The following is a 27,837-nucleotide window of genomic DNA, read 5'->3' as shown; positions in this document are numbered from 1 at the left end:
GGTCAGCAGCAGAGTACCTCAGCCACTAGACCACCGCGGCAGGGTGCGGTGAACTATATTAAAAATATGAAGGGGCTATTGTAATGCCGCATTGCATTTCTATATCGAAACCAGCATTTTCTCGAGTCAATACACATGCTAACGTAGCAGCCTGAAGAATAGTTTCGGCACAACGTAAAAATGTAATGGGGTGAAGCATATAACAAGACCTGAAGGGGCCATTGTCAGTTGGATGCTGACTATTTGTCGTTAGGAAGTACGAATACTTTAAATGGTCAAAATTAAAGTACATATCAAATTGAATAGCAAACACTATTCAAAAAATATTGAAAAGTTGCAATATTCACACACACCCACTTATCACCTCAAGTAGTCTATATTTTCACTGCATTTCTCAAGCATTCAAGGAAGTTTATACAAATCTGGGAACACATTCCATGCATTCCCTGTTTCAGCCCCATGTAGAAACACAGGTTTGTGGGGTTTACCGTCCCAAAACCACCATATGATTAGGAGAGACGCCGTAGTGGAGGGCTCCGGAAGTTTTGACCACCTGGGGTTCTTTAACGTGCACCCAAATCTGAGCACACGGGCCTACGACATTTCCGCCTCCATCGGAAATGCAGCCGCCGCAGCCGGGATTTGAACCCGCGACCTGCGGGTCAGCAGCCGAGTACCTTAGCCACTAGACCACCGCGGCGGGGCACGTAGAAACACAGTATCATCTGCTTATAACAATACAACTTCGGAAAGCACATATAGATACATAATAACATAGTAATGTGAACTTCGAGTGTTCTGTTGTAAAAGAAACCATCCAGTGCTATTTCATGATCTGCTGCAATACTTCGATATAGCTCTCACATATCTATTACACTATATAGAACAAGTTTGATTTTTGAAATAGCAGTAACATTTCAATAGGGACAAAATTAAAAAATGCCCATGTTACCTAGCTTAACCCATATTACCCCTAGCTTCAAGAAGAGGGTCTTAAAAAAAACTATTATCCTACTGTCATAAAAATTACCACGCATGTATACCACTGAATGCAGATTTCAAATCTACAAACAGATTTCGAATATCTCATTTAGAAAAAAAAATAATAATAAATTTTCACATTAAAATTAGGTAATTTCTCACGGGTCATTTTGATAACTTACAATAAAAAAGGTTAGTTTGATTTCAAAACATGTTTCTTCTAAGAGGTTCATCTCACAAACTAAAGCAAACTATATGTCAAAGCAGTTATTTCTTTGATCAGAAATAATTTTTAAACTTGGAAGGTAAAAATGAGCTTCCAGTAATTAGCTAGTATTTGTAGTATAATTCAATTCTATCAAGATTGAGAGAAAAAGAAAAGCTTTAGCCTGTAGTTAAAGTGCTGCAAAAAAAGAATGGTACCAAGTTTGTTTAGATATGTTCAAAGAAACTTGCTCAAAACTTCCATAAGGCACATTCACTTCACAAAAATGACAACGCCAAGAAAATTATCTTTTCAGTTTTAAAAGCATTTGTAATTTCATATATTACGGTTTTAGCAAAAAGAAATGGTATTTTGCCATAATATGAAATTTTTCGAAAACATACTGTAGTGGAGCATACGCACTAACCTTCCAAAGAGAAAAAAAAACCCGTGCTCTGATTGCACGAGAACCTGGGCCGCCTTTGCCAGACTTGTCGTAAGGCCATTTTTCGTTGCGACATCGTTGCGACTTCTCCGGTTCAATAAACGTCATCACATTTGGTGGAGGCTGCTGAGATCCCCAAGCAGACCTGGAGCTCCGCTCTGGCAAGTTGCCCGAGAGACCACTGCAAAACATGACTGACGCAGTCGCCAACCAGCCCATCCCAGCCCAGCCAGCACCACCGGCTGTCCCGTCTACCTGCCCCGGCGCTACTCGCCAACGGGACCCACCAATCTTCAGCGGCAGTGGTGAGCAAGACGTCGAAGACTGGCTCTCCTTGTACGAACGCGTAAGCACCAGCAACAAGTGGGACGTCTCTAAGCTCGCCTTTGTTATCTTTTACTTGGCAGACGTAGCTAAACTTTGGTTTACGAACCACGAAACCGCCATCGCCAACTGGTCTTCCTTTAAGACACTCGTGACTGAAGCGTTCGGCCGACCAGAGGTCCGCAAGCTCCGCGCTGACCAGCGCCTGCGCCACCGAGCCCAGCAGCCTGGCGAGACGTTTACTAGTTACATAGAGGACGTGCTCGACCTCTGCAGGCGTGTGAATCCATCTATGCCCGAAGAAGAGAAAATTCGGCACATTCTCAAGGGCATCGAGAATGGCGCATTCCAGATGTTGCTAGCGAAAAGCCCGAACACGGTGGCAACCCTAGTAAGCCTCTGCCAGAGCTTTGATGAATTGCGCCGTCAGCGTTCCATCGCCCGACAGAGTGTCCCACTGCCGGATTCGATCTCGGCCGTCGCACTCACAAATGCCAACGTTTGCCAAGAAAGTCTGTCCAACCAGATCAAAGACTTCATCAGAGAGGAAGTCGCCCGACAGCTCTCCCTGCTGCCGCATAGCGACGCGCCCACCGCAAGCCTGCCTTCGACACTGCAGCAGGCCATACGGACTGAAATTTGTGATGTCCTTCCTACAGTGCAGGCCCCTTACCCATGCACTTCAGTAGCACCTAATCTCTCAGCTGTCGGCTACGCACCACCTGCACCACCTTCACCTCTCAGCTACGCAGCTGTGGTCGCGCGGCCCCCACCGCATCCAGTCGCCTTATTAGCTCCACCTCCTCCGGCCTCGCCTCCAGTTTAAAGGCCCTCACCTCGCTTTTTCCGTCGGTCTAATCAGTGGCGCACCCGAGACAATCGTCCTATCTGCTTCACCTGTGGCATCGCTGGCCACATTGCACGCTTCTGCCGCCGTCGCCCCACACCTGCAAACGCATACTTTGGAACTCCTACCTACGTGCCGCAGCAGGCCACCACATCTGCATATGAACAGAGGCACTCAGACTCAGATCGCCGCCCATCGACTGCTCGTTTCCCATCCCCTCGTCGCCGATCGCCATCGCCTATGCGTCGTCGACCACCTCCTGAGGAGGGAAACTAATCAGTGCAGTTCCGGAGGCAAGAACTGCAACTTGTGCGCAATTCCCAAGGCCTCCGTTTTCGCCGCAAAATGTTGTTGATGTCGACGTTGAGGGAGTCCCCACATTAGCGTTAATTGATACCGGGGCCGCCGTTTCTGTGATAGATGCCAAATTTTGTGGGAAACTGAAGAAAGTGACCACATCTCTCTGTGGCATGGTGCTGTCCACGGCTAGCGCGCAACGCATTCATCCCTCGGCTATGTGTACGGCGCGCGTCGTCATCCAAGACGTTTTGTACGTCGTACAGTTTTTTGTTCTGCCATCTTGCTCTCATGACCTTATCCTCGGTTGGGATTTCTTATCACGTCATGAAGCTATCATCGATTGATCTCGTGCCGAAGTGTTCCTTGTGCCAACATATGAATTTCCACCACCCGACCGGTCTCCTCGGCTCTGCAAACTCATCGCTGACGACGACATCACCTTGCCCCCGGAAGCTTCGGTCGCTATAAGCCTTTCATGTGTGGCGCAACCTGACGCCACGGTGGTGTTTACGCCATCTCCTGTTTTTACTGAACGCAAGGGCATCGTTCTCCCACTTGCTGTTCTTACAATTGCGTCTGGTTTAACCGTAATGCTGGTTACCAACCACTGCAACTACCCCATTGGCTTACTTCGCGGTGAAACGTTGGGATATGTGCAACCTGTCGACCATATCGATGATATTATTCTTCCCGACGAAACGCCATGTCACATTGCCGCAATAACTCATGCGTCTGAGCCATCAAGTCTGTCAGCCTTCGACAATGCTATTGACGCAGACCTTCCCCTCTCGCATCGCCGCCAACTTGTTGCTCTACTTAACAAGTTTCGCTCTTCTTTCGACTTTCAAGAACCTGCTTTGGACCGCACCACGACTATCACTCATACTATTGACACCGGCTCACATTCGCCTCTGCGACAGCGTCCTTACTGCGTTTCCGCCGAAGAGCGCCGTGTCATTACGGAGCAAGTAGACGACATGCTTAAACGTGGAGTGATACAGCCTTCTCAAAGCGCTTGGTCATCACCTGTGGTTCTGGTAAAGAAAAAAGATGGCACCGTTCGATTTTGCGTGAACTATTGCCGCTTAAACAAGATTACGAAGAAAGATGTCTACCCGCTACCACGAATAGACGATGCTCTTGACTGTTTACAAGGCGCCGAGTACTTTACATCCTTGGATCTGCGTTCTGGGTATTGGCAGGTGCCAATGGCTGAATGTGATCGCCCTAAAACAGCCTTTGTAACGCCAGATGGCCTATATGAGTTGAAAGTGATGCCATTTGGGCTCTGCAACGCACCTGCCACATTTGAGCGCATGATCGATACCATCTTGCGTGCCCATAAGTGGAAAACTTGCATGTGTTACCTGGACGACATCGTAGTCTTTTCGTCTGATTTCCCGACACATCTTGTTCGCCTCCACGAGATTCTGACGTGTCTAACTTCTGCGGGCCTACAACTTAACTCCAAGAAGTGCCACTTCGCAGCACGAAAAGTAACCATCTTGGGACATGTTATCACAAGAGACGGTGTTCTTCCGGATCCTGAAAAGCTTCGGGCTGTCGCTGACTTCCCGTTGCCCACATCACTGAAAGCCCTAAGAAGTTTCGTCGGTCTCTGCTCCTACTTTCGTCGCTTCGTGCGCAACTTCGCGTCCATCATCGCACCTCTCACGAGTCTGCTTTCCAACAGCAAAGGTATATCTGCATGGTCACCTGCATGTGACGACGCATTTCGACAGCTGCGCCGCCTGCTGACCTCACCACCCATTCTTCATCACTACGACCCTGCTGCTGCCACGAAATTCACACCGATGCAAGTTGCATCGGTCTTGGTGCAGTTTTGGCACAACGGAAAGGCACCCAAGCCGAATACGTAGTCGCCTATGCAAGTCGCGCTCTCAAGAAGGCTGAATTGAATTACTCCGTGACAGAGAAGGAGTGTTTGGCCATAATCTGGGCCTTGATGAAGTTTCGCCCGTACCTTTATGGCCGCCCTTTCGACGTGGTCACAGACCACCACGCTCTATGTTGGCTGTCCACATTGAAAGACCCGTCCGGACGCCTGGACGTTGGGCACTTCAATTGCAAGAATACGACATCCGTGTAGTATATTGTTCCGGTCACAAGCATGCGGATGCCGATGCACTTTCGCGATCGCCATTAACCCCAGGTGTGGCTTCTCTGTCACCACTTTTTACCACCTTGTCACCAATAGAGACCACTGACATGCTTTCGGAGCAGCGTAAAGATCCATACCTTGCATTGTTACTCGACTACCTTACCGATTCGTCTGCCGTCCCTTCCACGAGAGCGCTACGCCGACAAGCAGCCCACTTTTCCTTGCGAGACAGCATTCTGTACCGCCGCAACTACATGCCTGGTGGTCGGAAGTGGCTCCTTGCTGTCCCAACTCATATGCGCTCTGACATCTGCATGAATTTCCATGCAGACCCTCAAAGTGCTCACGCAGGTGTTCTGAAAGCCTAGGAAAGGCTGTGCCAACGATATTACTGGCTAGGAATGTATCACTTTGTGCAGAAATACGTCCAGTCTTGCACCACTTGCCAACAGAACAAGACACCTCCGCGGCACCTTACTGGCATGTTACAGCCGCTCCCATGCCCGGCGCGCCCATTCGACCGCGTGGGTATCGATCTCTATGGCCCCTTTCCGTATAGTCGCTCTGGAAACCGGTGGATTATTGTCGGCGTCGATCATCTGACACGCTACGCTGAGACTGCAGCTCTACCGGCAGCGACCGCCCACGAAGTTGCACTCTTCATTCTGCGCAGCTTCATTCTCCGCCATGGGGCTCCACGGGAATTACTCAGTGATAGGGGTCGAGTGTTCCTGTCGGAGGTCATCCAAGCTATTCTCGCTGAATGCAACATCATCCAGCGGAAATCTACCGCATACCATCCACAGACAAATGGTCTTACTAAACGGTTCAACCGCACACTTGGCGACATGCTGAGGATGTACACCTTCTCCGACCACACTAACTGGAACGCTGTCTTGCCTTTTGTTACCTTCGCTTACAACACCGCGACACAAGCGACTACCGGTTTTTCCCCGTTCTTTCTGTTGTACGGCCGCGAACCATCCCACCCACTCGACACCATACTCCCGTACCGCCCTGATGCATCAAAGTGCTCCCCGCTTTCGTAAGTCGCCAAATACGCTGAAGACTGCCGTCAGTTGGCTCGGCCTATGACAAGTGAGGCTCAAGGTCTACAAAAAACCCGACATGATGATGCTCATCACATAGCGCCTACGTTTCGTACTGGCTCCCTCGTGTGGCTTTGGGTGCCCCCGCACGTTCCTGGCCTGTCTTCTAAACTTCTGGCCCGGTACCATGGTCCATACCGTGTCATTGACGCAACCTTGCCGGTGAATTACATCATCGAGCCGCTAACACAATCGCCAGATTTGCGCCGTCGAGGAGGCGAGACCGTACACGTCGACCGTCTCAAGCCCTACTACGACCCCCTCATTGTGCCTACTCCCTGAGTCGCCAGGATGGCTACTCTTCAACCCGGGGGGTATTGTAGTGGAGCATACGCACTAACGTGTATGGGCCTTCCAAAGAGAAGGAAAAACCCCGTGCTCTGATTGCACGAGAACCTGGGCCGCCTTTGCCAGACTTGTCGTACGGCCATTTTTCGTTGCGACATCGTTGCGACTTCTCCGGTTCAATAAACGTCATCACAATACTTTCGACTATAGATACCTCAAATCGCAATCTTTGAAAGTCAGCACTTTTTACAATTTCGCGCTATTTTAAGACCCTTGTCCTCCCTTAAGTTGCACAGTAACCCAGTTGGTTGAATGCTATCTTTATATAGTCGCTGACAATTACTTGCCTCACAACTAGTGTTCTTTGTTTTCGTATAAATCCAAAAAAATATGATAAGCACTTTCTAGCGAAATTTCTGACGACTCATTTATTCGATAAACTCCAATTTAAAAAGTGCCCTTTCGAGATTCAAAGAGCATTTTCAAAGCTGACAGAATCATCAGTCAAAAGGAACACACCTCCATCAGCCAAGCAACTTCATAAAAGATGCTAGCATCTATTACAACAAGCCTCAAGGTTGTAATACAAACATGTGTAGCTCTCTTGTATTCAAGTATTTGGGCTTTCATGTACGTGTTTGCACGTTCAAACCTTCCAGACATCTGAAATACACCTAGCGTGCTAGCATGTTTTTGTGTTCAGATATCATTTCATCTAAAATGTCTTTATTTGTCATCAAAAAGATGAGGGGCGTAAAAAAATGCTGAGAAGCAGCTTGACTAGCTCCTGTCTCCTAACCCCCCCCCCCCCCCCTTATTAGTGCACTTTGGCGAGTTTATAGCGGTGCACATTAACTGCCTCATTAACAGTGTAAATGAACAGAAAGTGAGAAAAACTAAAAGGATGAAGAAACAGGATTATCAGTGAAGGCTTAACGCATTTTCAATGAACCCAAAATTAATAAGAATTCATTGCAAGAACTTATAATGCATAATTAAACACTGAATTTAAACAAATTTGAGGTTTACGTGAAAAAATCTTCGATAAACATAAACTTTCCTATAAAAAATAGACTACAAAAACATAAAGCACTACTCAAAACAGACTATGCCTTTGGCACATGAAATCCAAGAATTGTATTGAATTTGTTTTACAGTGACAACTGTTATGAGGTCACAACAAGGATAATTTTGGGTGCTGTATTTGTCTGCCGTCGTCACCGGCGTCTGTAAATACTGTCACAAAAACTAAGTAAACAAAAAACACCGAGGACAGAATGGGATTCGAACCCAAGTCCCCTGTATGCCAGCCCAGTATTCTACCACTGAGCTACGCCGGTGCCTGAAACTCCATTGCAAACTGACCCTAGGCAGCCTTTATGCTGGGAAAGGAATCGCATCAACATTAGTAATAAAGCATTTCAGAGCAGCAAAGGAACAACAAGGCGTCACACAGTGCAGATTGCATAACAACTGGGTCGACGAATGCTCCAATTCATTACCAAAGCCTCAGGCATAATTCTTCATCGTCATAAGCCACAGCATCACAAAATCGCACGAAATTCCTCGGAAGTGTTTAGTGGGTACCATGCTTCTTCGAAGAATGATGAAGAATGGCATAGTGTATGCCTCCATTTTACACAAAAATTCTGATCTCTGGTGTAGTGGGTACCCTGCAAGTGTGCTTGTAGCAGTTACCCTAAGAGTGTTTAAAAAAGGCTCTAGCAAAACAGCTCTTCCAGCTTTCACTGTGACTGTGCTACGCGTTCAGACAGGCCTGGTGGTTCTTCATATAATTGTAATAATTGTATTGAACAATGTTTTTCATGTCGGGTCACCACTTATAACTATGAAAACAACCAAGTTGTAAGAACTAAAAAACAAAAGTCAGATGCAACTTCCATATGACAGCATAATATTGATATGGGATATCACTACCAGGAAAAACAAGGGAAGCGCGGATAGAGAAGGAAGACGACGTTGCCTCCACTGCGATCCCTCTAAGTGGGTACGAGCCATGGCGGTGGAGATCATCAATATATTGTGATCGCGTACTCAGGGCCCATTAAAAACCCCCCTTAAGTTACCTTACCTTGTGTAACAATTCAATGGAAGATGCTGGGTAGGACGAACCCAAAGACGGGAGCTTCACTACCAGGACTTCGTCGCAGCCGCCGCCTCACCGGACTTCCACCTTCGCCGATCGTAATGGCCCAAGAGCAGCCATCCAACGCTTCGAGGCCAACTCCGATGGGTTCCGTGCCGTACTACAGAGTGCCACCAAACTTCGGCGGGACCTCAGGAGAAGACGTCGACGTGTGGCTCAAGAACTACAAGCGGGTGAGCAGAAGCAATGGCTGGGACTCGAACGAACAGCTCAATCATGTCGTATTCTCGTTAACTGACACCGCCCTCATGTGGTACGAGAACCACGAGGACATGTTCACGACTTGGGAACGTTTTGTTGAAGAAGTGCAGAAGTGCTTCGGTGATTCGGACGCAAAGAAGAAACGCGCAGAGCAGACATTGTCTCGGAGAGTACAGCTTCCAGCAGAAATATGTACGTCATACATTGAAGAAATATTGAAGCTGTGCAAGATCGTGAATGGGAGGATGTCTGAAGAAGACAAGGTTGGACACGTTCTCAAGGGTATAGCCGAAGACGTGTACAATTTCTTAATTGGGAAAGACTGCTTGAACTCCGTGTCCGACGTGATGAAGCACTGTCGTACCTTTGAATCCCTCAAGATGCGACGAATTTCTCCGAATTTCGGCCGCCTGTCCAACGTCCCCACTGTGACTAGTGTTAAAACAATGCCGCCTAACGACCTTGCTTTGACCATACGGCAGATTGTCAGAGAAGAGCTGCTTCGATGTCAGCAGACCTATCATCGCCCCAGCGATTTTCAGGATGTGTACGTAAGCGAACCAGAACGTGTGAGCACTCCCGTTTCTCTTCCACCATGGCAACCATCGATCAACTCAGCAGACGCTTATGCATATCAAGGCACACGGCAGGCTGGATTCCCCCGTCAACCACCTCCCAACTACGAACGAAGTTTTCGCCCACCTGCTTACCCAACATCGCCTGCCTACAGTGCACCCGAAGGGCGGCACCACTATCCAATGCCTTCCGAGAGGAGTCGTTACTCTGAGCAGCCACGTGCCCCTCGATCAATTCCGGTATGCTACAACTGTGATGTCCCGGGTCACATTGCACGTTTTTGTGACCATCGCTCATATCAGCGACAGTCTTGGCGCATGTCTCACCAACCTTTCGACCATCCGCTCTCCAGGTCACGGAAACCACGCGCACCTACCGGGTCACGCTACCCCTCGCCGGCCTCTGATCGAAGTTTGATGCCACCACCAGCTTCCCGTGCTCCACGATCGCCGTCGCCACGGCGACGCGCACGTACACCGCCGCCGGTAAACTAGTCGGTGCGGCCAGTGGAGGTGAGGCCGCGAGATCACAGGTGCTATCTACAGATATACCCCTGTCAGCGTTTATGTTGAAGAACAAAGTTCATGTAGTTGTCGATGGAGTGGTTACTATGGCACTTGTGGATATAGGCGCGACAGTCTCGGTGATGAGTGTAAATTTTAAAAACCTGCTAGGGCCAAAAGTGATGTTTTGCTTGAACCGTAGGGTGACATTTCGTGGTGTAAGTGGTAACGTGTTGTGTCCGGTGGGATATTGTACTGTGGACGTCTCGCTGTGTGGCAAGGTGTTTTGCACAGAGTTTGCAGTTATTCCACGGTCTACACATGACGTTATCTTGGGTATTGACTTCTTGTGTGAGTGTGGGGCAACTGTAGACTGCAGAAGAGGGCATCTTTCTATACACGGTACTTTCCCAACGGCGCTCTTGGAAAATTCCTGTCCGGAGAAATGCATCTTTTCCGTCTCCGTGGACACAGTCATTCCTGCATTTTCTGCCGTGTGTAATCCCGTGACATGTTCCAGCGACAACTGTGGCACGTTTGACGCCACGCTCGAACCGATTCCCTTGGCATGCCTGAAAAAGAACATTCTCATTCCCCTTTGTATAGTGTCAGTCGTTGATGAACGGGCAGGTGTGTGGACAATGAACAGTTCCATGGAGCCTGCAATTCTGCCAGGGGGCATGAAACTTGCAGTATTTAGACCCGAATGATGTATGACGCTGGTTGCGCTTGTTGATGCTACAAGCCAAAATGAACATCTAGGCTTAGAAGGTTCAGAAGATGCTCAATTGCTACAAATGGTCACAAGTCACTTGACCAAAGCGAACGTCATACTTTGCTCGACGTTATATCTAAGCACTCGAAAGTGTTCGATATTTCTAAACATAGCCAAAGGCCCTTAATCCCAGCGTCCCGGATACGTCATCAGATCCACACCGAGTCGGCGCATCCCATTACGCCGAAACCTTACCGAGTGGCACCATCAGAGCGCAAGATCATCAATGAGAAAGTCCAAGAAATGCTGGAAAAGGGAATAATACAGGAATCGGCAAGTTTGTGGGCTGCTCCCGTCATTTTAGTGAGGAAGAAGGAGGGTACGTGGAGATTTTGCATTGACTACCGCCGACTGAATTCTGTTACCAAGAAAGACGTCTATCCACTGCCGCGCATCGATGACGCTCTAGACTGCCTGCATTCCGCGTCCTACTTTTCATCTGTCGACCTGAGATCAGGTTACTGGCAAATTCCGATGCACGCATCTGACAAAGAAAAGACAGCATTTCTTACGACTGACGGACTTTACGAGTTCAACGTTATGCCATTCGGATTATGTAATGCTCCTGCGACATTCGAAAGATTTATGGACTCTATATTGCGTGGTTTAAAATGGCATATATGCATGTGTTACCTTGATGATGTCGTAATTTTTGGACGCACGTTTGAGGAGCACAACACTCGCCTAGACCTCGTGCTCAGCTGCATTGAAAAAGCTGGCCTTGTATTGAATTCAAAAAAGTTCCACTTTGGCGAGCGACAGACATTGGTGTTAGGACATCTCGTTCACAAAGATGGCATTAGACCTGACCCACAAAAGACAGCGGCCGTTGAATCGTTCGAGCATCCTAAATCTGTGAAACAACTACGTAGCTTCATCGGGCTCTGCTCGTATTTCCGCCGGTTCGTACCCAAGTTTGCGGATGTCGTTCATCCCCTGACGAGCCTTCTACGCAAGAACAGCCTGTTTCAGTAGACCTCCGAGTGTGATGCCGCTTTTCACAAGCTGAAGTGTTTGTTAACTTCGCAGCCAATACTTTGGCACTTCAATCCTTCGTCGCCCACGGAAATTCACACAGACGCAAGTGGCATCGGTATCGGTGCCGTTCTCGTTCAGCGTTCTGGCAAGAAGAAACACGTTGTGGCGTACGCAAGTCGTTCTTTAAGCAAGCCTGAACTCAACTACACAGTGACCGAACAAGAATGCCTTGCGGTAGTCTTTGCCGTGCAACGGTTTCGCTCATACATCTATGGTCGCCCGTTTACTATCGTCACAGATCACCATTCCCTGTGTTGGCTGGTCAACCTTCATGACCCATCCGGCCGCCTCGCACGATGGGCCATTCGTTTGCAAGAACATGTCTTCACCATCTCATACAAGACTGGCCGTCTACACGCTGATGCGGATTGCCTTTCCAGAATGCCGCTACCATCGACAGATTGTGAAGCCGATAACTTTGACCACTTTATCGCTTCTCTGTCGTCTGGCTTTCCTGATGCCGTGACCTTCGTCGCTGAGCAGCGTAATGACCCAAGCTTAAAAGCTCTCTTCCCTGGGGCGAGAAATTCATTAATCGAAGGCCGATTCTGTGTCCGAAATGGTCTTCTTTACCAGAGAAACTTGTCCAAGGCGGGTGCCCGCTTTCTGCTGGTTATTCCTGCGTCCCTCCAAACGTCTGTTCTGCGTCTCACGCATGATGACCCCACCTCTGGCCATCTAGGCACCGTACGAACACTTAGTCGCATGAAAGAGCGGTTCTATTGGCCGAAAATGAGCAAAACGATTCAGAACTACGTGGCCAGCTGTACGCAATGCCAGAGCTACAAGCGGCCCTTCTCGGGTCCAGTTGGTCACCTGCAACCTGTAAAGCCTCCCGGTTCCCCTTTTGAAAAGGTTGGCATTGATCTGATGGGACCATTTCCACACTCCTCAAAAGGTAACCGGTGGATAATTGTATGCGCCGACTACCTGACGCGGTACTGCGAGACGGTTGCCTTATGCTCCGCCACGGCAGTCCAGGTTTCGGAGTTCCTGTTGCATTCAGTCATCCTCCGACACGGACCTCCTCGCGTTATAATAAGTGACCGTGGACGACAATTTACCGCTGATATTGTCGTATCATTACTTCGTTTGTGTGCCTCCAAGTTCTGACACTCAACTGCGTATCATCCACAAACTAATCGCCTCACTGAGCGCACAAACCGAACATTGATCAACATGTTGTCAATGTACGTCGCCTCCGACCACAAAAACTGGGATGAAGTATTACCATTCGTCACGTACGCCTTCAACACGTCGAAACACGAAACGACAGGCTACAGCCCTTTCTATCTGCTCTACGCTCGCTCACCTCGACATTTTCTGGACACTATGTTTCTTTTTGTCGTCCATGACGATTTAACAATTGCAGAAACTTTGTGTCGTGCGGAAGAGACACGTCGACTTGCCTGCTTACGTACACTGGCAGCGCAAGAGTCCTCCAAAACTCGCTACGACAGTCAACACAGGCATGTAACCTGTGCCCCCGGTGATCTAGTGTGGATGTGGACCCCAATACGCAGACGTGGCTTGAGCCAAAAGCTACTGACACACTATGCCTGTCCTTTTGTGATACTCCGTCGTCTCAGCGAGGTCAACTATGAAATTGCACGTGTCACCACTAGTGGCCGACGTTCATGCAAGATAGAGGTGACGCATGTTGCCCGCCTGAAGCCGTTTACTCGAAGGATGCAAGAATGACTCGCCCAGAGGGCTTCGTCTGAGACGGGAGGAATGATACGGGATATCACTACCAGGAAAAACAAGGGAAGCGCGGATAGAGAAGGAAGACTACGTTGCCTCCACTGCGATCCCTCTAAGTGGGTACGAGCCATGGCGGTGGAGATCATCAATATACTGTGATCGCGGACTCAGGGCCCATTAAAAACCCCCCATTAACTTACCTTACCTTGTGTAACAATATTACAAGTACATTTGAGTGTGAAGCATGCTCCTTCCACTACAAAGCCTTCACTCAATGCTGTATATATGAAAGCTAAGTGACAGAAGTACTGCAAAGACATCTTTCCAGCATCTCTGCTCCAATAGCCTTAATCACTAACCAGTCGTAGCCACTATGGACATTGTAATTAAGACGCATTATACAGGTTCGTTGTAATGCTTTTTTAAGTTGTAATAGAATAATCTACTATTAGTGCATGACACTTCACGGACCACATGCCGCAAGTTTTTTAAAAATCTTCAAGTTTGAGCACAGTTACAGGTTTTGTCGCATGCTTCAAGCACTCGCTCTCTCCATTCGTGCCAGCGAGTGGGCTGAAAGCTATGTAGGGAGGGGTACGACAAGAGAACGTAAGAATAAGCGTCCCTTCATTAGCGCGTGCCATGACCTTGACCACTTTCATTTCTTGTTTTCCATCATACTTTCAGTGCGATTTCGAGGCTGCATGCGGGTATGTGGCGACACCTTGTGGTGGCTATAATAACTACAAAGCAAATCAGTCAACCGCCATGGCCATGGGTATACAGTGCAGAAATTCGGGTATATGGAATTATTTGTAGAGAGAAGGAACAATTTCTAATTGACTTTGGGGATTAATAGTAATTTCTAAGCCACGAGCCGTGCTACAATGTTTGGCTCATGTGTTCTAAGAAGTCTCGACTACCAATCGGCAGTATCCACTGACAATGCTCAATAAGTGTTGAAGGGCCCTTTTACATCATAGAGATGCATCCTGGCAATCCTAAAGTTCCATTCTGGTGCATCTTGTGTGTAATCAGCATGATTTTGCAATGTGGTAACAACTAGCGTGCACTTTTCTTCCCTTGCACTTTGGCTTTGATGTTTCATGCAACAGATGGAGAGGTTATTAATGATAACTTTGTGACACCTCTTCGATGCATAGTCCAACAGTGAGAGAGGGGGAAGTGTACAATGACAATGCTGAAAATATAAGCGCAGAATTATCTAATACAACAACAATAACAAGAAGGAATGTGGTTTGTGTACAATCATGAAATCTCGTGGCTGATGATCTTAATGATAATTCATTCAGAGTGCAATCTTCCTGAAAATTGGCACACCATTGCCAGTAGACAAGAGGATGTAAAACACAGCCCAGAAAGTCACAGTACAAATGATTTCTAAGCACTTGTGCAGAGAACACTGGGCTGATCCATCCAGACAAGGCAAAGAAATTAGTTAACTTTCTTTAAGATGTTGATTTCCATTCAAGTGGAGGCTGGACCCAACGTTTCAAGGAGAGACATTGAACTCTGTACAAGGTAATCATCACTCAACTGAAGACAGCAAATCCTGAGGATGTGTTCACTTGGCCGTACAGCATGAGACAAGCACTACTTTTAAAACACTTGTCATTAAAAGTGACATAACACACAATAGTCTTTCAAGTAGTTTCATCAGCGTCTGTGCAAGGTTAATGAGCACCTTCACAATGACCTCCCTTGTCACTGTTAATTTTATGCACTCTACCAACCTCTGAGGGAAGAATAAGTTTCGAAATTTTATGTATGAAAACCTTGATGTGCTTATGAGGAATGCCACCGCAGGGGGGCCCCAGACTAACCTGAACTACCTGTAAAGCTTATACGTGCACGTTACATGAGTAATTTCGCAATTCATCCCCAGCCCTCTCTGGGAGAATCAATTCTGCCACCATGTGCTAAGCAGCCAAATGCCATAGCAACTGAGCTACTGCAAATAGTTGCACAAGAAAGGCTCTTAGAAGGAAAATAATACATGGACTACTATTGTGTTGCAATGCTCATTTTTGGCAAGGGATATCAAAATGTTTTCTTTGAGATATCTGGCAAATGATAGCGGCTTTAGTACTGACCTAACTCAATTTCATCATTGCAACTTACTTTCCAAAATGACTGATTCAGAATTGAGTCGATCTAAGTAAGCATCAATTATTATGAAGCAGAGCAAAAAGTAATTGTTACAGGCAAAAGAAGAAACTCAACAAAAGACAGGTAGACATGTACATAAATAATCTACATCTGTGTGAAAAGAAGTTACTAAGCAGCTGATAGGTTTAAATCACTTAACTTTTGTTGTGGTCACAGCTGTTAAGAAGTTGTCTAGTAGTCTTTTGAGTTTACGCTGGAGAGAAGTTAGTCAGTTATAAGTTGCCAAGATTTTCTAATACCATAATTAATGATGTACTCCAAGCCCTCATTCTTGCTAATTTAAATTTTTTACCACACAACCATAGGGCAAATAATAATTAGTATAGTGCATGATTCAATTACAAGGGCCAAGAGCTCCATAGCTGTGTTTCTCTTCAATAACATAACCGTACAGTTATATCTACTAATGCATGCAGTCAAAGAATATCATAAGTTGACGGGATGCTTTTTTAATAATCAAGCAGCACAAAAAGCAGGTAGTGAGGTACGCATGAAGAGAATCGAGTGTAATACACTCCCGTCAACCACCCCCTTCAGGTTAATGTTGCCACTTGCTATGCAAAAGCAATATAACAGACAGTCAATGCACTTCGTGCAGTAAGTTTTCCACTTACGCTGCCATTGCTGCTAGTCTCTTGAAGTAAAAGAGGCGGTCTTTTGTGCGAGCGAGAAGAAGACTTCCACACTGGTTCCATCCTAAACATGACAAACACTGTTGTCACACAGTGCCTAGTCCCAGAGTTATCACACAGTGTCTAGTCTTGCCCCTCACAATATTAAGCATTCCTTCAGAAAGAAACTTTGTATGAAATAAGTCAAGTTTCATGCCAGCAAAAAAATAAAATCTGTTGTAAAATTTGCACTTAATTTTGATTTCCACTCACTAAGAATATAAAAGTGAAGAAAAGGCATTGGCATGCCATTGATAGTTAGAATACAACACTAACTCGAATCAAATTTAAAGAAAAGAAGGTATGACTGCTGCTGCATATGAATGCACTTGTTAATTCTATCGCGAGCACTGGTGGACCACCAGATAAATACACTTCACGCGTAGCAACAACTGTGATTGTTTACCGACCAGGCTCAATAAGCGGTAAACTGCTCAAAAAACTCTGTCCATTTACACACATCCCCAGAGAAGGGCCCAATCGTGAGCTTCGGTAGCTTGGCTCCCGTCCTGTCGGATGGTGTAGCGAGCGCGATCGTATGGGTAGCCATCACGGATCCATCTTCTCCTTGTGCACTTGAAATGCATTTCTGCCCGCTTGGAAGCTCTGACAGGATTTGCGTTGTGTTGTCCTCGCACTCTACAATGGTATCGTACTCGGCTTGGAAGTCCTCATCCAAGATGAGACTCTCCAATTCAGAGTTAATCTTGTTCGGCTCATCGTTATTCGTTTTGAGTCTCTCGTACTTGGAACCGAGCTGCTCATACGTCGTGGAGTCATTGCGAAGTAGGACACTTGCCTCAACGATAATCCAACTGTTCAAGGATCGTCGCGACATCCGCGTCGCCTTGATCTTCTCCATGCCTTCCAGGCCACCCGTAGTCGTTGCTTGGTCAATCTCGGGTCGATCGGCACCAAAATGTATGGGATATGGCATGGAGCACCCGTGGAAAAACTCGATTCCGTAGAGATAGCTAAAAAGAGGCTTTTATTTACACTGACATTAACACCCTGTCACTACTCTGATAACCCCGTTTCTTTTCTCGTGCTTGTTGGTACTTCTTCCTCTTTGTCTGGTGGTCCTCCAGCACTTGCAATAAAATTAACAAACTTTTTCTTTTTTTTACGTTTTGGAACAGGAAGACTGTGGACACAGCAAAGATTCAGTGATGCAGTTCGAGGCATGAAACCCAATGCATAATGAAAGAGTATAGGAAATACATGACACTAATAGTTTTTTGCAGTTTCAAAACTAAACAAAGAAATTCTTGATAAAATCTGGGGCCACATATTACAACTTTAAAACACTATTTTTGTACTACCCATGACATATTCACTGATTTCCATACTGGAAAGGATTACTTGGAAAGGAATTATATAACTTAAGCTGGAAATAAAAAATACATAATTGTATAATTAATAAAATTTTGCTAATGAACTTTTTACCTTACCATCTTACATACATATTACAAAGCACAACCTACGGCAAGTCACCTCTTAAAGCACATCCAACTGGAATAAATTTCACCCGAGTATTAGATAATGGTTAAAATTCACTGTTCTCGCTTACTTTTCTTACAAATGCCCTTTCATGCACTGGAACTCAAAATTTACTGAACCACCAATGCTTTTGCTGCTATTTTGGGACCACATATCTGGAACTGGCATTTCAACTTATTCAAAAAACACAATACTACACATGACTTTTGATAATGCCAACCACAATCTATCAATAACAATATATGTAGAAACAGAATTAACTTAGACTTTATTTAGTGAAACTTGGTCAGTTACTAAAATATTCATACTGATCTTTTCTGCAAATCATGTTCACTTCTGAGAGTAATCTAGATCGGGAGGAAAACATTACTACATGTCACGAGTGTTTCTTTTTTAATTCTCTTAGCAAATAGTAAAAGAAAGGGCAAATAATATAGGGCTGAAAATGTGTTCAAGATACCCACCTGTGTCAAAGCCTCTACTTTCAAACTCTTTATACAGCTGAATGCTGTACTTCGAGACTCTGCACTCTATGGTTGTGGCCTTCAGCTGCCCCAAGAGACCAGCACCATGCTTAGTTGAGCCACCCCCAATCCTAGGTAACATGAACAAAGTATTAATAAATCGTAGATAACAAAGCATAGTTAGTTTGTGAGTGTGTTAGTGAGTGAGTGCACATGGTTTATGTGTGTGTCGACATACATACACACACGTAAATGTATGCTGTCGCCCTTTATGAAAAGGAACACACGAGCGTGTGGCCTGCACTCTGCCGTGGTTGTCTACAGCACCATCAACCAACAGCTGAAGAAAGCACATTCGCTTTTGGCGTCACCTATTGTCACACAAGTTAACGAGTCATGGCTGGTAGACAAGCGCTACTAGATTATGTTCTTTCACCGCTCGCGCAACGAGTGATAATGGGCGATGTCTGCAGCTCGCGCTGTGTTTGCACACCACGTTCTATTTGTTGGCAACAGATGACACTCTGCAGGCATCACCCTTTGCGCAAGCGCGGAGGATGTGTAATCTAGCAGCGCCTATCTACCCACCATGACTCATTACCTTGTTTGGCCATAAATGACGCTGAGAGTGAACATGTTTTCTTTTGCTGTCAGTTGATGGTGCTGTAGGCTGGCATCGCAGAGTGCAGGCCACGTGCTCGCGTGCTCCCTTTCATAAAGGACGACAGTGTACACAACATGCACATAGTCACTTAGTGCCATATGTGGCATAATGTGCCACTTGTGGTTATACTTTGTGGCCATTCACTAGATCTGTCACCACATTTACCACAGGCAATCAATATGAGTGAGTATTACAATATAGAGCAGAAACATCTACATCTTTTGGTGTCATTATATGTAGCAGTAGTAAAAGGCTGTAATAGTAGTAAAGCATCTCGTAGCACCAGCAGATTAAGGTTCTGCAGGATGAAAAAACCGCTTCATAGATTTCAAATTACCAGAGCTATGTCAAGGCTGAACCAATCCTATGCATGCAAATTTTCTTATCTCATTGCTACACCTAATTTCTTGGAAGATACAAATACATTTCTCTTCTTCTGGCACCCACCTATTCATCCTTTTATAGGCCAATGATTCACTATTCTATGCATTAAATAAGCTATCTAGCTCATTTTGCTATAATAAATTATCACCTAACTGTGTTTATTCTTAAATTAACACATATCACCTTAAGAATTATGTTTGCCCAGTATGACACATTGATGCACCCAAAGTAGACGCTCATGAATTAATTCAGAAAAATCACCAGAATCGATGTTTTGAGTGAATGAATCTCCTCTAAATAAATTCACAACTTGATGTTTTTCCAGTCACTACTATTTTTGGATGAAAGCAAGCCAAACACGACGTTTAAAGTATAAATATAAATACATACAAAATGCTAAGTAAGATATATTTGCTTTTTTTTTTTTTTAGGAAAATGCAGGGTATGCAAAAGTTGAATACAAATTCTGAAAGATTTATAAAGACTGTTTGAGGGTTAGGGGTCGCTAATAAAAAAATTGTTACAGTCAAAAAAAGATGGTGCTTACACTCCTTTCTCAAGCACAACAACATCAGTGAGGCCATGGTCTCTAGCCAAATGATATGCCACAGAGCAGCCTACCACACCACCTCCACAGATGATCACACGAGCTTCACCAGGAAGCTCCAAAGGGATCGCTGTGTTTTCAGCTGCCTGTGCAGCATCCACAAGCTGCGAGCTGGTGAGACAACCATGCTGTTTGGGCCTGCAAAGGTCTAAGAGCCGCAAGGGCAGCCTTGGTGACCTGACCTGCACAAGAGAAAAGTGCATCGTCTCCTAAACACAACACCAGCCATAGCAATAGTAATTTGTTGTTGCGCCCCAATTGAAGGGGTACTCCAACACTTTTCTAAGGAATCATCAAATGGCATCATTAAAAGAGCTTATTGCCTCACAAATTGACTGCCGCAAGAAATTTTCAAAATCCGTCCAATTGGAGCAGAGTTACAGATATTAGTGCCATGCTTTAAGTAGTTTTTAGCTCTTTCTATACCAGCAAGTGTACTGAAAGCTATGCACGAAGGAGAGTGCCAAGCGAACGAGAAGATGCATCCCTTCATCAGTGCACATCATGACCTTGAGCCCTCCTTTTCTTTATACGTGCAGCCTACTTCTGTGTGATAACGAGTGCAGATGCAGACATATGACAGCATCTTGCAGCAGCCATGGTAACTATGCAGCTCCCATTACTCAAATCAGACAATGGCCATAGACATGGAGTTTATGGCATCATTTTTCAAGAGAAAAGGGAACGATTTCCATTTAACTTTGAGAATTCCTTGCAAATTCCAGGCCCCTACCACACTATAATGTTTGCCTAGCATGTTCTCAGGAGCCTCAACCATCGATAGACTGTGTCAAGGAATTTCGTCAAGGAGAGTCGGCCACTTTTTGAAGAAATGATGCGGCCTGAGAAGTAAGTGTTTTGTTGCACTGTTTTATGCTATGTGTGCTACAGTGGACAGAATTTAGAAATATCAAGAAAAGCAGTTGGGGGGGGGGGTGCCATTCTATGGCCCTGACGCTGACCTAAAGTGCTGTCTTGTGTCTTGGACCCAGTGAGGAGCATTCCGTGGCACTCTTATGTCACTGGGTCATAACAACTACTTCTTGGTAGAAAGTATCTTATTTGTAACTTTTCTAAGCCACGAATGGTGCAGCAGCAGTTCAGCAGGATACACATGATTGTGACATCATTAGAATTTCTGTAGTTGGAAAAGAGCAGAGTTGTGAGTGTTGCACTTATAGCCAGGTAAATTTCATCCCATAGCTTGTGAAGCAAACATGTAACGCTGAGGAACATGCCATAGAAGCAAGGTATGAGCTTGGGCTAGTTCGCGAGATAGTCGACTGTCTACTCCTGTGCAATTTGTTGATGATCTTAGTACTATTCACATACTAAAAACTAAAATGTATAAAATAAGAAGTGCAGCTTGTAGGTTCACTAGCATGAAGAAGATGCAAGTTATCTTTTTGTTCACTTTTCTTTTTTCACAGCTACATTACAATACTACTAATAACATTCCCTATGCTTTCCTTGGTTTATTGGCTATTATTTCTCAATAATATTATCACAAACAAGTTGAATCAGTGGTTAAAAAAAAGAGCTAGGCAGTACCGCTTGGCATCATAGTATTTCCCATGCCACTCAATATGTAGCAAAGACGATCGCTGTAGTCAGCAACTCTTCACACGAAACACATGGCCCGACATCTTTGTGTACCTTGAAAATCATTTAGGTGTGTCTGGTGTATGATGCATTATTGTCAATAAAAGGTATAACTGAAAGCTAATTGTCTTGCAACAAGCACAAGTAGCGGCAACTAGGCTATAGAGGCATGCAGCAATGCGTTCACACAACATAGCCATATATATATATATATATACACCCGTATATAGTCCGTTTTAAAAGAATATGCTCTGATAGCAGCGAATTTTCCCGCCACTGCGAACAACTTCGGAGCGCGCTCGAAAAACAGAGCTATCCGGCCAGCATAATCACAGACTCCATCAAACGTGCAGAAGAGCTCGACCGTTCAGACCTGCTGCGTACTAACAAAAGACCCAAAGATTGTTCGCGGACTAATCTAATTTTGACACATGCGGCCTCAGCTCCAAATGTGAACCATATCTTAAAGAAACATTTCAACATTTTAATACAGAGCGAGCGGCTCAAAGGAATCTTTACAGAACAACCACGCGTGGTCTACCGGCGGTCGCGAAACCTTCGCGATTTACTAACCTCACCTAAAACCACGTGTTCACATCAAGAAGGCTGTCATCCCTGCAACAAACCAGATTGCAAAGTGTGCGCGCATATGACGACATCTAAAACAGTTTTAAGTACATCGTCCAGTTTTTTTTTAAAGATAAATGGGAACTACACGTGTGATAGTATCAACGTCATCTATCTTCTCGAGTGTTCAACATGCGGAGCTCAGTACACAGGTCAAACAGAGACAAGTTTCAGAATTCGTTTTAATAATCACCGTGCACATGCCGTAAGCCTCCCTAATCTACCGCTGTCGAAGCACGTCAGTATGCCTGGCCATGGTTTCGACAAAATTAGGGCCACTATTATTCAGTCCGGTTTCAAGACAAATCACGATAGGGAAGTGAGGGAATCCTTCTTGATCCACAAATTTAACACCATTCGTTCAGGTATCAATGAAAGCGTAGGAAAGCTCACCTGCCTCGCACTTTAACAACACGACTTCTTAGATTAGTAAAATATTTTAGTGTATATTAAAATGTATATTAGTCAACCGTGATTTCTTTACTTCAGAGCTCTTTTACATGTCCTGCCAATCATACTGTGCCCCACGTGTCGATGCGCAAGTAAATTTGAAACTTGTATATTCATGCACCCGTCGCATGTCAGTCATTTCAACACAAGGTTCCGACAGATTACCATTTTTTTACTTTGATTGTCCTAGCTGCTATACCGAGAGTTCATCACGTGAGCCTATAAAAGCGGCTGCATTGTATCACACCTACTTACTCTGACGAAGGCCGTGCCACGGCCGAAACGTTAGTAAATACGATTTCCTTTTCAAATGTGCTATATGCAAGTTCATTCTATATATATATATATATATATATATATATATATATATATATATATATATATATATATATATATATATATATATATATATATATACACACACACACACACACACACACACACACACACACACACACACACACACACACACACACACACACACACACACACTGCAACAAAATTGCCCTCCCAAAAACATATTTTCAATATAAGTCCCTTATATAGAGACTAATACTTACAATGTCTTTTGTAAACGAGGCAAGTGAGGCAGTGTTCACTGCTTCTGCAGATAATGCATTCCAATGAAAAATTGCACCAAGAAAGAGAGTGAACTTGTGGACACTAATGTAAGTAGCTCGCTACCTAAAATTTTTACTGTGATTAGTCCTGGCTGAAAGTTTCAAAGGTTGTTGAAGATAATGTTCTAGTGATAATTTAAAGTAATAATAATATTATCTGAGGTTTAAAGCTCAAAACCATGAAATAATAATGAGAGATGCCATGGTGGAGACCTCCAGAAAGTTGTACCAACCGGGCTTTTTTAACGTGCACCTAAATATAACCACACGAGCCTCAAACATTTTCACCTCCATCGAAAATGCAATTATTTAAAGTCCCAATAATAAAGCTGACAGATGAATGTTAATCTGGCTACTATTCTGCACTGCTCAAGTTTTTGTAGGCTTGCCTTGATTAGTAAATTTTCGCACATTTACATTAAAATTAGGTCTAATAAATTCTCATATACTTTCCTTGGATTATTCTCTATTAGATCTCATTATTATTGTGTCTGACAAAGCCCTTAAGTATACACTTCTTTTCTTTATATATACAGGGTGTTTCAAGAAATGTGTCCACTATTATTTGAAAATTAGCAAAAAACGTTATTTCTGCTCGCTGTCTTCAGAGTTGCTTTTTCTGTAGCGGCAGGCATCTTAGAAGATTCTAACACATCATTTGGAACAGTAATTAGGAAAGTTAAATAATTTTTTCCTCAATTAGTGAGGTTTGGTAGTTAAGCCAAATGGGAGAATTGAAGTCCTTTCAATGGTTCGCAGATTCTTGCTCTGCGAATTGAAGAACTCATTGTGGCTTTCAGATTTCGAAGAAACGGCCTCTTCAATAACTACTAATTTATGATGTTCTCCTAAGTTATGCAGCAAAACTGAAACTAAAGGACCGATGAGCGCAACAAGCAGACAACTACAACGACATCAGTCTCCAAGACAGTGGTTACAGGAGAGCAGTTTTTTTCTATTTGTTAAGTATGTGCATCATGCGTGCCGTGATTGGGAGTGCAGGCCACACACCCACACAGTGGAGTCTGATGATGATTAGTGGAGTTTATTGGCGCAAGGGCCAGATGTGGCCAAAGAGCGCCAGAACGATGATAATGAACTGTGCGATATGCTGTATGGATAAAACAGATGTGATCTGGCTGTAAGTGGGCCTAAAAACAGTCGCTGTAGGTGCATAAAGTATATAAAGAGTAAAATTATGGCAATTACAAATGATGTGTGCTGAGGAGACATAAAACGCTTTAAAAATTATACGTATATGAAATAAAAACTTGGCGTGGAGCACCAGTGCCTCTGCAGTGCCCTTAAACAAGAGCATGGAGGCCTGGGCTTAATGAAAGCTGCTATCACAGCGGCATCCTCTAGACAGAGGATGCACTATGAACTTGTTGGGCTAAAAACATTGAATACTACATCTTTTAGAAAGCCAAAGACTGATTTTGCGTCGAAAAGCGGCTCTTCGTCGAAAAACATTGTAGGATGTGGAGGGAGATGATAGCGGTACGCTAAAGCAAAATATTTCCTTCTCTCTCTGTCAGCTTCTGGACACTCCAGAAGGACGTGGAGGACAGTTAGCCTGTCGCCACATCTACCACAAGTAGGAGGTTCATCGCCAGTCAGAAGAAAGCTATGGGTACCATATGTGTGTCCTATTCTGAGGCGACAGAATAGTACATCAGTTCGCCGTGTTCTTGTAGCGGAGGGCCAGTAACCCAACCGCGGCCTAATCAAGTGAAGCTTATTATTTATTTCTGTGTCCCACAAGCGTTGCCAGTGGTTTCACAGTTTCTTCCGTAGGAAGGGTTTTAGATCTGTCGCAGGGACAATAGCGGTGGGGTTAATAGTGCGCAATATAATTGAAGTGGCCATTTGGTCAGCTAACACATTGCCCTCGTTGCTTCTATGGCCAGGTACCCAGCAAATAGTAACATGCTGGTTGGACATATACGCTGTACACAGAACGGAATACAGCTCAATTATTACCGGATTTCTGAATCTGAAAAGTGATCTTAATGCATTTACGATGCTTAACGAGTCTGTGAATATAATTGATTTTTGTATGTTTGATTTCCGTATATGCTTCACAGCCGACAATAGTGCATAACCCTCAGCCGTAAATATACTTGTTTTCGGGTGCAGTACACCGGATTTCGAGAAGGATGGTCCGACGGCTGCATAAGCCACCTCTGCATGCGACTTAGAAGCGTCAGTATAAAACTCTACGCATGAGTAGTTGGACTGGAGTTGTCGGAAATACATTTTAATGTGTGCTTCTAATGCATGTTTAGTGATCTCGGCAAATGAAGTGTCACAATGTATGAGCTGCCGATGCCACGGTGGTAAATGTTTTGTTGTGGGCATAGGACAAAGTTCTAGCAGCGGAACACCCATTTCCTCACTTAAGCTTCTCACACGCAAAGAGAACGGCTTTCTCGCTGCGGGTCGATTATGGTAGAGGGTGGCTGCGGTCATATCGTTTATAGCTGAATAAGAAGGATGCTTTATGTTTACGCGTACCTTTATAAAATAAGTGAAACTGCTATAGGATCGCTGCAGGTGAAGTGACCACTGATTCGACCTCAACATAGAGACTCTGGATCGGACTTGTCCTGAGAGCACCGGTTGCCAGTCGTATACCCAGATGGTGAACGGGGTCTAGGATTTTCAAAGCACTTGGTGTTGTGGAATGATAAATTATAGAGGCATAATCAAGGCGTGACCAGACAAGGCTTTTGTACAAGTTTAAGAGACACTTCCGATCACTACCCCATGTTGTACGTGATAGGAGCTTTAGGAGGTTCATCGCTTTCAGACATTTAATTTGTTTAATATGGGGAACAACCGTGAGCTTAGAATCTAAAGTGGTTCCTAGGAATTTATGCTCGCTGCTCACAGAGAGTTGGTCTCCATTCATCGCAACATTGTGTAGTAGCATTACTTCTCGTTTGTTGGAGAAGAGTATGCAAGTACTTTTCTGGGTGTTTATTTTAAAACCATTCTCATCCGCCCATTTAAAGAATTTAATCATTCCAAGCTGCACTTGTCATTCGCAGATAGGCATAATGCATGATTTGAAACTCATCTGCACATCATCAACATACACAGAATAAAACATCGCGCTTGGAATGACTGACTGCAGGGAGTTCATTTTTACAAGAAAGAGTGTGCAACTAAGCACGCCCCCTTGTGGAACACCAGTCGCTTGGGTAAATGATCTAGAGAGAGCATTTCCCACTTTTACGCGAAAGGTTCGGATAGACAGATAACTTTTAATTGTGTTTAGCATGTTCTCATGGATGCCCATGGCGGCAAGATCGCGTAGAATTCCGAATCCCCATGTGGTATCGTACGCTTTCTCTACGTCTAAGAATACCAAAAGTACAAACTGCCTATGAATAAATGCATCTCTGATATATGTCTCTATGCGAACAAGGTGGTCTATTGTCGACCTCCCCTCTCTGAAACCACATGAAGGGGGTCTAGTATACTGTTACTTTCTAGAAAGTGGGTTAAGCGGCGGTTTAACATTTTCTCATATAGTTTGCATAAACAGCTTGTTAACGCTATTGGCCTGTAGCTGGCGGCCTATGACGGCTCTTTGCCTTGTTTAAGTACCGGGATGACTATCGCTTCTTTCCATGACAATGAAATATATCCAGCTTCCCACATGGTATTGAAGAGGGTTAGGGGTGTTTTTAGTGCTTCTGGGTGAAGATACTTGATCATTTCGTACATTATACGATTGCCACTTGGCGCCGAGTTGTTGCAGTACGCAAGAGATGCCTTAAGTTCAGCTAATGAAAATGGGCAGTTGTAAGCCTCCCTGGATGGACGTTTACATTTAAGGGGTTGCCGCTCTTCGCGTTCTTTGAATCTTAAGAACGTTTCTGTCTAGTGTGATGCACTTGAGACGTATTCAAAGCGTTTGCCTAGGCAGTCCGCCTGCTCCTCCAGGCTCTCCCCTCGGCTACTTACTAAGGGTAGGGGGTGTGACTTACTAAGGGTAGAGGGTGTAGGGGGTCTGATACCGGAGATGTACCTATTCCAACTTTCTTTCTTTGCAAGACGATGCGTTTTTCTAGCTTGGGACTTGACCTGTTTGAAATTGTTGAGGTTTTCAGCCATTTGGTAATTTCGAGTAGTCTCCAAGCTTTATTTTGTCTATTGCGCGCTTTCCGACAATCTTCGTTCCACCATGGGATGCGACGTTTATTGGTCACTCCGTTAGTTTGCTTGATACATTTCACTGCAGCGTCAATAATAAAACCTGTTAGGTATGCTACAGCATCGTCTATATTAAAATCAGCAATCTTATCTCTATCTAAAAATGTAATTTCTCGAAACAGTTCCCAGTTGGCTGACTTGGTGTTCCAGCGAGGAAAGTCAGGCAAGCATGTATCTTCTTTTGTTAACTTCAACATAATCTGGAAGTGGTCACTCCCAAAGGGGTTCTTAAGAACGAACCACTCCAGA

The 27,837-nt window shown here is 44.8% G+C and overlaps 1 protein-coding gene across 2 annotated transcripts in view; it reads right to left on the bottom strand.

The window, feature by feature from the left end:
- The window catches only part of LOC119177030 (pyruvate dehydrogenase phosphatase regulatory subunit, mitochondrial), a 124,441-nt gene that overhangs the window by 79,582 nt on the left and 17,022 nt on the right, over positions 1–27,837 (bottom strand). The window contains exons 3-5 of one of the 2 annotated variants that reach the window (XM_075878000.1): positions 20,080–20,247; positions 18,411–18,541; positions 16,390–16,471 (exon numbers count right to left, since the gene is read on the bottom strand). In XM_075878000.1, coding sequence (XP_075734115.1) covers positions 16,390–16,397 — 8 coding nt within the window. In that variant the 5' untranslated portion in view covers positions 16,398–16,471; positions 18,411–18,541; positions 20,080–20,247. Of the gene's footprint in view, positions 1–16,389; positions 16,472–18,410; positions 18,542–20,005; positions 20,248–27,837 lie in introns of both variants that reach the window. The other variant, XM_037428383.2, reaches the window with a different exon arrangement.

Source organism: Rhipicephalus microplus, chromosome X (genome assembly GCF_043290135.1).
Source record: "Rhipicephalus microplus isolate Deutch F79 chromosome X, USDA_Rmic, whole genome shotgun sequence".
NCBI classification, from domain to species: Eukaryota; Metazoa; Arthropoda; class Arachnida; order Ixodida; family Ixodidae; genus Rhipicephalus; species Rhipicephalus microplus.
The sequence above is the reverse complement of the archived record's forward strand: the minus strand, read 5'-3'. Positions and strand labels throughout refer to the sequence as shown.